The 10,697-nt window shown below is 59.1% G+C and overlaps 1 protein-coding gene across 1 annotated transcript in view; it reads right to left on the bottom strand.

Moving 5' to 3' along the window:
- Positions 1-404: 404 nt before the first annotated feature.
- The window catches only part of XXYLT1 (xyloside xylosyltransferase 1), a 37,973-nt gene continuing 27,680 nt past the window's right edge, over positions 405-10,697 (bottom strand). Inside the window, exon 4 of the mRNA XM_032193095.1 lies at positions 405-1,547. Within this exon, the coding sequence (XP_032048986.1) occupies positions 1,151-1,547 (397 nt within the window). The 3' untranslated portion in view covers positions 405-1,150. The remainder of the gene's footprint in view (positions 1,548-10,697) is intronic.

Genomic DNA, 10,697 nt, shown 5'->3' with positions numbered 1-10,697 from the left:
TCTAACAGCCTCTGCTGGTTCTGGAGCTCATCTCAGCGCTGCCTTCCCGGATGGTTTGGGAGATGGAGCAGCCAGGGACCGACAGGTTTCAGCCTGGACAGGGCTTGCTCACACGTGTGGCTGCTGCTGGTGCAACAGCATCGCCCGGCCACTATCATCTGTCTCTGCTGGTTGCCACCCCTGTGGTGTGCACACGCTGCGGTAAGCACAGTGAGTGGATCAGGGCAGGATTTATCGCACCGCTCGCTGGGGGCAGGCATCTCATTAGGCGCAGTGCTAAGCCACGCAGGGCACCGCTTCCATCTGCCCATCAGGTACGTATCAGCCACCTATCAATCACTGTAACAGAACACAAAACCTCCCACGGCACAGGACTTCAGTCGTGCTGCAGAAAAACAGCCAAGTGGGTTTTGCGTTTGCAGCTTTATTACAGTACAAAAGGTTAAAGGCAAAGCTAGAAAAACGAACCAATTTGTACACGCTCGCTGAATGCTTTTAAGACAAGGTATCGCAGTAAAGCTTTTATTGCTAAGGAGAACCAGAGGAAGGCTTTAAAGCTCATCTAGCATTCAATTTTTGTTCACAAGTAACCCAAATTTAAAGCAGCTTTTCAGTCCTTGAAACCCTCTCGCTTTTGTGGAATGCTCAAAAGGAAGATGACCTGAGGACAGCGTCTGCTCTCGAGACGGACCAGACTGATGCTCTGCATGAGGTGCAAAACGGGCCACCAAGGAATGCCAAAACAAAACCCAACCGCCTGGCTCTGAAATCTTGCCGTCAGGCAGCACGATGCTGCACAGCACCCATGGAGCCAGCCCCTCAGCTGTCCCTACACCTGGTGGCTGTGGCACAGACAGCACCATGGACGTGCCCCGAGACCTAAGGGAGAGCCAGGAGCTGAGCCCAGGCATATCCACTATAAACGTCCTGCTCTAACTCCTGGAGGGGTGAGACTAGGGGTAGTGGGAAACTGAACCCTCTTGGGATTCCCAGGGCTCAGGGATCTCCCTGGGATGCAACAGATCAGGGCTGGTCACCCTTCTGGAGGGACTGGTGCACTGGTCCCTTCTGGAGGGACTGGAGTCACTGCAGCTCTGCACAGCTTTCCAGCACTGCTGCAGTCAGAGCTGCTCCCGGAGGAATCACTGCCCTAGTCTTCGGGGATCGGGGTGTTGCAGTTCCCGTGGTAAATTTTGACCTCACCATCGCACCGAAAGTACTGGTCAAAGACATCACTGTAGCCGTGGTCCTTCCACCACGTGCAAAGCTGCCGGTTCCAGGTGCAGTCGAGCACGTGGAAGAGCTCTGGGTGCTCCATCCCCACCATGGTGAAGAAATCCTGGTCCCCAAGGTGGCCCTTGAAGCGGTACTTCTCGGTGAGCTTCTGCACCATGGCGGGCTCCAGCAGCTGGTTGTAGAGCTTGGAGCGCCTCATGGCCTCCAGGTTGAGGAGCAGGACGCCGCTGTTGAAGCCGGGCAGCCCGTCGGGAGGGGGCTCCCCCACCCTGGTTTTGGGGTTCTCGCGGCGGTACTGCCAGAAGGTGTGCCTGGGGAGAGAGCAGAGGCGAGAACAGGGGGTGAGTGAGCACAGAAAGTGGCCAACAGCACTCTGGGCAGGCCTGGAAATGAGAATTGGATGCACCCTGTGAATCCTGAATTCCCCTCCACATATGCCTGCCAGGTACAAGAACAGCTTCAAGAGGACAAAAGACCCCCCCCCACAGGGCTCTCAGCGCTGTCTTCTGGTGGCTGGAGGCATCCGGCCCCCGGAGCAGCCCCGTGCCTTGCGGGCTGCCCTCTGCCTCCCCACACAGGATATCGCCCAGACCTCAGGCCACTCTTGTTGCCCTCTCCTAAAGCCTCCTTTGTGTTCCTCGGCATCCTCGGGCGAGTGAGCTGGGCGCAGGACCCTGTGACTGCTCACATGGCTGTGCAGGGAGAGGGAATCACATCCCTCGCCCTAAGGTCAGCCGACCACGTGCACCCCTCGGCTGCTCGGCGCCGCGTCCCCGCAGCACTCCCTCAAGCCGGGAGCAGGAGCTGGCACGCAGGGTGTCTGAGGGAGCCCTACAAAGGTCAGGTCTGGCTGCAGGACACGGCTGGGCACTGCTGTGAATTCTATCAGCGTGTTTTACTTCTCTCCAGAGCACTAGTGGGCTGAGCAGGATAAAAAGAGAGCTGTCCTGAGCCACCACACCTGCGATTCACTGCACTCCTCAGGACCTGTCCCCCTCAGAGCCCCCTGCCTGGGGTCAGCTCTGCAGACCCCCACCAGCCAGGGCCTCTGCCTCGCGCCACGTGGATTTGGGGCCCGTGGCTCCCATTCAGCCCCGTGTCCTGCCTGGGGACCTCTGTGTGCTTCACAGTCAGCACGGCCCCTGGTCCCTCAGCACCCATCGGGGGTGGAAGCAGTGGATGGGAAGGTCGGGAACAGAGGCAAAACAGACACCAAGGGGTTTGGGGGTCTCTTGGATAGGCACACTGTGCATCTTCTGAATATCTGGGCCTCTATACCGAAGTTCAGCCCTCCCGTGACAGCCATCCCTATCCTCGTCACCCGTTTCCAGAGGAAGGAGCTCACAACCAAGCTGAGCCCCGCTGCACGAGCTGAGGGAGATGACAGAGAAGGGGAAAAGCCAAGCCGTGCCCTGGCTCTCGCTGTCTCTCCCCATGACCGCAGCTTTGGCCCTGCTCCCCCACCAGCGCCCCGTGTGCGGCGCAGGAACCGCTCCCCGCCCTTCCCGCGGCGAGCAGCCACTAAAACCAACCCTCCGGCAGCAACCGCGGGACGGGAGCTCCCTGCAGAACCAGCTCAACCCCTTCTCCTTCCTGCCAAAAATGCTCTCCGGGGCCCAAGTGAGCACGGTTTTCATGGAGACCCTCCGAGCAGCACCCTGTTGGGCAGCCCGCAGCCCGTCCTGCCCCGCTGTGAAGGAGAGGCGCAGCGCCACGGCCGGCCCAGCCCGGCTCCTGCCCTTCCTGCGGGGACATTGTTGGCGGCAGACAGGACACAATGCCGAGCCCGGCCAGCGCCGGCAGCGATAGCGCGGCCCCGCTCGCACAAAAGCTCCACGATGGCAAACACAGAGCGGGCCCGGGCCGGCTCAGCCTGGCCGCCGTGGGTATGGGGCCGCCAAACCCAGCTGGAGGCGGGCGAGATGGCTTCAACCACACCAGGAACACCTCGGGGACTGATGCACGAGCCCCTCCAGAGCTGGGGTTTGGGAGGGCGGGAGCTGGGCTCAGAGCCCGCAGGGTGCCCCCCTGGTGGGATGCCCAAACACCGCTCACCTGCTCGGACACATGAAACATCCCACTGCTTACCCCACACCCTGCATTTAATGGGATCAGGGTAGCAGAGCACGCGGCATCGTCGCTGTGAGGTGATTACAGGGAAGCGCCACATCAAAACTTGGCCTCGTTTTGAGGCTGTGCAAAAGGGCTTGAAATAAATCCCTCCAAGTAGCAGAAATATTTCTCCTTCTTTTTTTTTTTTTTTTTTTTTTTTTTTAGACACCCGATAGCAAGATCTCATTAGTTAAATAAGCACTGCCTTCAGCATCTGCAGCCCTGGGAAGGCTCAGATGCAGCAGCTCTGGCAGGCGTGATCCTCCCTAGCTCATTTCCAGCTGCCAAGGAGAACAGTGTTGCAAGTTTAGGAACACACGAAATTAACTCAAGAGAGTGATTCAATTGGGAAAAAATTAGACTACCTAAGCAAGCAGCACAAAAACGTCTCTGGCTCCTTGCACAGCCCCGGGGCAGCGAGCACACCCCGCCGTGCACACGAGCTGTTCCCACTTGCAGGAACTGAACTCGTCCCCTGCCATTACCCAAGCAGCTTCTGCTGGGGCTGAACCCACCCCCACAAATCAGGATGGGGTCTTCTGCCCCTGAGCTGCATCCCCTGCAAGCTGGGGCAGCCGGGAGCTGGCAGAGCTTGTAGGGCAGGGGCAGCCAGGGGGGAGCCCGCACCCCCCAGCCCCGCTGTCTGACAAGGGGGGGGCAGCCCCGCTCTCTCCTCCCAGCCCCAACCCTTCAGGCAGAGCTACAGCACGTTTTTGCACCTTGCTGTGAAGTTGTCAGAGAGAAACGCTGCTGCTGTTAGAGAGAATAAATTAAGCCTGCCCGATTCCTCTCCGAATTTGCCAGGCGCTGACCGAAGGCTCAGCACAGCTGCACAGAAAAGAGGAATTTGTCCGAGCACGGCTTGGATTTCGCACCCAAAGGTGATAAATGCTCCCGTGCTTGGGAGCCGAACTAATTCAGATGTAAGAAGATGCAGGGAAATCAGCCCCTGCAACAGCTGAGGAGTCATGATGGGCACTCCCCCCGCAGGAAAATGTAAATCCAAACGTTTGGTGAAGGCAGCTGTGTTCAGCTCTTAACACGGGGTAGCTGGAGCAGTGCTAAGGCTCGTGCAGAGCACCCACAATTGCAGCACCCTTCTGGCCTCCTTGGGATGCCCTGCGCCTCGAGGGGCCTTGCGCAGGCTCAGTGCAGGGCTGTGCGACCAGCCAAGGCCAGGGCTGGGACTTCGCAGCCAGCGGATGAATTATCCCAGCAGAAAATGCGGATCCACTAATAACGACAGCCGGGAGCACGTTTTATATTTCCTGAGCAATAAAGGCAGGAGAATCGGAACTGTACAGCACCAGCACTCCCGTGCTGTTCTCCATTTAAATGCTTCAGATTCAAAACTGAATTTTCTCACTTTTTTTTTTTTTATGGTCTTTACAGCATTCCCTTTTGGCTGGTTCAGGGCAGAAAGGGTTTTTCCAAGCGCCAATTTCCCCTGGAAGGAAGGACCCAGCTTTTGAACAGCTGTCTCCACACCTCCTGGGGAAGGGGGAGCGGAGCACTTGCTGCAGGCTCGCTGCCTCGTTGGGGAGCGCAGGCAGCAACACTATTTGCATCTAAAGCAGGGAGAGGAGAGAAAAGGGCTCTGCCCATGCAAGGAGCAGTTCTGTCCTGGGCACAGACACCAGGCCACTGCAGAGACAATTGAGGATGCTCACGGGAAAGGAAGCAAAGCACTCCTGGCGTGGCACTAGAGGGAAGCTCAGTGCGCAGAGCCGAGATCCAGCCTCGCACTCACCAGCCTGACTAGCTGCTGGGACGCGGGCTGGTTGGTACACGCTGGCTGGGAGCAGAGCCCCAGAGGGAGGTGCCTTACAGCAGGACAGCGGGGCCCTGGCCACTGACTCAGGCTCTGAGCAACGCCGCTCCCCGGCGGGCTGCTGCAAGAGGGTTGAGCAAGGCAGCAGTGCTGCTGACTACAGGGAGATGAGGTGAGAATGGAGCAGGATTGTTCCAGCGCTTCCTCCTGGCAGGACGGGGCCGGGGATGGGGCTGGGGAGGACGGGTTGTCCCCCGGGATGCGGGGCCGGGGCAGAGCCGCAGGATGCGATGAGCACAGCGAGGCGCCGACGGCTCAGGAACCTGCCCCAGCACTGCGCCGCAGCCTTCCCAGCGCTGGGCTGGGGCCAAGTGAGGGAAAGGTGTTTGGGCAGGGCTCAGCTTTCGTCCTTCTAATGGTGGCTTTCCGTCCTCTCCTCCTCCAGGGACTGCGATAGAGAAGAACACGTCTGAAAGGTGCCTCCAGGAGTGTCCTCTTTGGAGGAGACAGGGCCAGGAGGAACGCAGCAACCAGCCGAGGAGCCATCCCAGCCCACACCCCCCTCTGCTCCCTCCTGTCTGAAATCACCCATGGCAAAACATGGGGGCAAAATCCCAGAGGTTTGATGAACTGGCTGGCTGCCAGGACCCAGGGAGGGAGCTGCCAAATCTTGAAAAGGGGTGCCTCCTGAGGTCCCCAGCGGGTGCTGCTGGCAGCTACACCCCGTCCCCTGCTGCTTTTCCTCTCTAACTGAGCTGCCCAGCGCCCAGTTTTCGGCCGCACCCTGTACGATGCGATGTTCTCTGCGGGAAACGAAGCTGCAGGTGCTGGTCGATGGGGAAAGCACACGTGGGCTCATCTTGGCGGTTCTGGAAAAAATGGCATTAGCAGGTGCTCAGCAACAATGGGACAAGCTGCGTAAAACACACAGTTCCCCCAAAACACAGGAAAGGCAGAGCTGGGTGAATCACACGGCCCACGTGGCAGGGAGATACCTGCAAAAAAGGCTGGGGCTGGGCACTGCCCTGGCAGCATGGGGGGGAGGGAAGGGGAAAAATGGAAGGAAAGGGGCTCGCAGGAGGCTCACGCAGGACACTGGGTCCCCTGGGATGCTCTGGGGGCAGCCCCCACTTCTGCCAAGGCAGGGCTGAAGCCACCAGCAAGCACAAAGCTGCAGCACCGAGGCTCCCCGTGCCCTCCTCCCTGCAGCACCGCTGGCCTTGGCGCTGGGGAGGGCTCGGTGCCCGCACCCCCAGCAGCGAGAGACCTCCAGCAAGGGCAGGAAGGCAGCGCTGAGCCCCCGGCTGCCACCGGGATGAAAAGCAGCAGGAAACTGCTTACTGGGAGGAGGGGAGGAGAAAGGAAGAGAAGGCATTTCAGGCTTTTGTTAACCACCGGGCTGGCCGTGGCCCCTCTCGAAGGGAGGGGAAAATTCCTTCCCAGCGGTGACCCCGGGCCCCTGACACCGTAAGAGTTTGGGGCCGGGGCTGCCAGCGCCCGCCTGCGGCCCCGCTGCCCCCAGGCCAGCAGCTGCAAGAGCTGAGGGGCTCTGCTTTGAGGCGCTGTTTATAAACAGAGCCTGCGTGTGCTAGGAAACATCTGGAGAACAGCACTTCCAAGCATTCAAACGCCGGGCCCGGGCAGCCCAGATAAAAAAACACTTCCACCAGGACTTCCCCTGCTGGCCAAGCACGCGCTCCTCCGGCCCGGCCTCCTCCCGCGCAGCCAGCATCCCCCCTGCCTCCCCGCCTGCGGTCACCAGCCCTGATGGGCAGCTCCAAAGCTGTGCCATGGCAAAAATGCTGGAAACCACAGCTAAAGGGGCAGGGAAACACTGCTGGCAGGGTCAGCACAGCCAGCTGGAGACACCCTGGGGCGGGTTGGTGTGCCGGTACCCAGGGGAGATGCTCAGGAGGCATCCAGGGAGATGGCAGTGCCCATGAGGCAATGCCCCATGCAGACGGCGGTGCTGTTGGAGCAGAGCCTGCCCTTTGAGCCCATTTGCTCAGCACGCAGGGGTGCGTTTAACCCTCACACTTTGGGGCAGAATCGTCTTCTGGTGTCCTCAGCACCCCTCGGCTGGTGCTGCCACCATCCCTCGCTGCCAACCCGCAGGCGGCTTTCCCACCTGATCCTCAGCAAGAAGGAAGAGCGTGGCCAGGACACCTCCCTGCAGCCTTCTCTATGCTAAACCCGGCCAGATGCCCGGATGGTAGCACCAGCACGGCACCAGCACAGCCCCAGCTGCATGGAGGGACGCTCCCCTTCCCCGCCACGGCGCTGCCAGACCTCAGCCAGGACTTTCCCTGCTGCCCAGGGAGGTTGTAACAAAGTGGCCCTTGTTGCTGATTGCTTATTTCCCACGTGCAAATGCTAAACCCTTTAAGGAGCTGAGGGGACAGGTTCAGTACCAGCCCGGGCCGGAGCACCTTAGCTCAAGCTGGGCAGCTTGTGTAAGCCAGGAAATCCCAGCTTCGCCCTGCTGGGGAGCATGGCTCGCCCAGGGGTGTGCCAGAGCTGCAGTGCTGGGGTACTGCCTGCTCCGGAGCTAAAAACATCACCCCGGGGCAAAGCAGGTGCCTCCAGCCCCTGCATCCAGCCCACACGCCCTGCCGCCACCACACCTCGTCTGGAAATCCTTGTGAATTGACAGATTGAGTGCTCAGAGAGGCTTTGGTAATTCCCTAATAAATCTCCCACGTAACGCACAAATGATGTCTGTGCAGCGACAGCCCCTACCAGAAGGCCGTCTGCATGCCAAACCTGTGAAAGGCCTGGTTTTGGGGCAGGAAATCCATTCTGGATGGTTCTATTTCTGCATGGACATAACAATCCAAAACCAGACTCACTGCAATGGCTAATTAGCAAACTCCCTGAGAACGCAGCTCATCACTGGGTGATTAATGAGGGCACTCCCCATGCCCCTGTGGTGCTACTGCCCGGGGACGGGAGCTGCAGCCTGGTGGGATGGGGCCGGAGGGCTCACAGCAGCTTTGGGGTGGAGGAAGCAGCACCAGCAGTCCTGCGCCTTACCCTGAGGTACACACATGTTGTCGCTGTTCAAAAAAACTCATTTTAACACCCAGAATCTCAGAAGGCACAGGAATACAACTAATATTATTAATAGCTTTAATCCTACTCGATGCCTGTTCGTGGCTGTTAGATGCTGTCAGGTTTATTCATTGCTCTAAATGACATTTCAGCTTTGGTTGGTGATGGGAGAGAGTGCAACGGGGCTTACACATTAGTGATGTGCACAGATGTAAACACCGAAAACCTCTACCTTCTGGGATTTCAGACATCAGGAAGGAACGCTAAATTCCCCAAATCAATTCTGCTGCCAATTCCTTTCAGGTTCTGCTTGTTCCGTAATTTTGGCTTTTTCTTGGTAGCAATTGCCAAAGAATTCCTAGAATCGTTTCACCCTCGCATCAAGCAGCAGCACCTGCTACAAATCAATTCAAAGCCTCAACATGGCGTAAAATCCAAAGTGCAAAGGGTTCGGCTTGGCTCTGGCTCCCAGGGCTGTGCGCAGGCTGCCACCAACCACCAGTGCCCCTGGAAAGGAAAGGCAAAGATCTCCTGCCTTCTCCAAGAGGGCACTGAGAAGGACGGAGCTCCCTGCTCTCCCAAGCAAATGCACTTGGAGAGGAGCAAAGCCTCCAAATCGGGGCACCCTGCCTGTAGGAGGGGCCCACGATGCCAGGGGATCTGTGGCTGCCCCCAGCCCTGTAGGCCCAGCTGGTTTGCAGGTAGAAGCAGCAGGGTTTCCTCACCCCTCCAGCAGCAGAAGGGGCCGGGGAGGAAGGGAAGCAAGGTCTGGCCATGGTAGGAGCGAGCACAGGCACAGGAGCACGAAGAAAAACCGGTGGGACTGAGCTCACACCTCCAGCAGCTCCTGCTTGGCCACAGTCAAGGACAAAGCTTCTCGTCCTCTTCCCTTCCACGAAAACAAGCCCTGCTCGAGCTCTTCCTAGGCTTGAGGCAGGAGCAAAGACAAACAGCCTGGCAGCCATAAAAGGATCCAAGTGTGGATCCTTTGCAAGCCCTTTGATGTAGATAGCCCTTCCTGCACGATAAACTTTCCTAATTTCCAGTGCCGTGGATTTCCAAGATGCCTCAGGCTTTTATTAGCTCCTTGGGTAATAAAATAATAATTCATCAGGGCCAGCAGTGAGGATCTCACCCTGCAATGCCAAGGAGGGGGGTCTTGCGTGTGTCTGCTGTGACACTGGCAGCTCCAGGCCCCCAGGGACATCCAGCACCAGCGGTCAACCCCACCGCTCCCCAGCCCCACTGTCCGGGTGCCAAGAGGAGCCAGCAGCTGCCCTGTGCCAGCAGGCTGCTCCGAATGCACCTGAGGAGGATTTGGGAGGTCCAGAAGAGCAGGGTTAGGTGGGGACAATCCCTGCTGTGGGCACACACACCTGCAGCCAGATCTCAGAGCATCTCTGTGCCGTGCTTTGCAACCCCTGCAGCCAGCAGCCGGCACTGCCCAGCAAGCTGAGGGCTGCTGGGGAGGCTTCCAGGTCCCCCTTGGTGCTGAACCCGTCCAGCCCTGGGGTGCCATCCCCAGCGTGAGGCTGCTGAGGGCAGCTGTGTCACCAGTGCCACCAACCTGCTGCAGCTCACACGCCATCGGGGTGATCTCTCACCAGGAACCTCAGGTTTAAGCCTCCTGTAACCTGAACGCTTCTGAGAGCGTTCGGAACATTTCTGGGAGTGCCGCGGCGTCTCCCCGCTCCTCTCAGCGGAGGGGCTGCTTGGACGCTGCAAGTTTCTCCCTTGGGCAGCTGCCAGCACCCAGCTGCCGTGCCCAGGGGCACGCAGCGCTGGCAGGGCCGGGCTGTGGCACCCTGCTCCCCCAAATGCCCTGGCTGTGTGCTGGCAGAGACCCGTGCCGTGCCTGCGTGCACGTGGGCGCACCCCAAGCCTGCAGCTCACACCTGATTGTGCCCCATCCCCTCCTCCAGAGGGGTCACAGTTGTGCCAAGCCATCCATGGAGACCCCCCCCCGTCCCGTGTGCCCTGCCAGGCTGCTCCCGGATCTGCTGCACGCCCTGGGGACACTTTGCCTGCCCCCCTGAGAGCCTGTGGCAGGCTGCACCTGCAGCACGTGCCCGTTAGCAGGGCTGCTGACAGAGCACGGGAGGGGCTGGTCTGCTGAATTGGTTCAGGATCTGGCACGGGAGCCCCAGCACAACATAAATATTGATACAGCACATCACCGCCTGCCCTTTGCAGTCTGGTGAGCAGGACACTGCCAGCACGCCTCAGTAGCTGAAATACTGCAGGGAACAGCAGGGTTTTTAATTAAGACCACGACTCCGCAGATGCACATCCTTTCATGGGAAGCCTTTTGAACCAGACAAACTTCAGATGCAGATTTTAATCTTTCTATCAAAACCATTGACACAGAAGCACGAGGCCCTGGTCTCGGCCGTGGCCTGGCTCCCATGCAGGCAGGCACACGAGCAGACAGACATCGGTGCTGGGCAGAGGCGCCGGCCGCATCCTGAGCGGGAGCAGGAGCCATCCGAAAACCCACGGGTGTCCAAGAGCCTAGAGCACAGCACCG

The sequence above is a fragment of the Aythya fuligula genome, chromosome 9 (genome assembly GCF_009819795.1).
Source record: "Aythya fuligula isolate bAytFul2 chromosome 9, bAytFul2.pri, whole genome shotgun sequence".
Classification (NCBI taxonomy): Eukaryota; Metazoa; Chordata; class Aves; order Anseriformes; family Anatidae; genus Aythya; species Aythya fuligula.
This window is presented reverse-complemented; position numbering and strand designations above follow the sequence as displayed.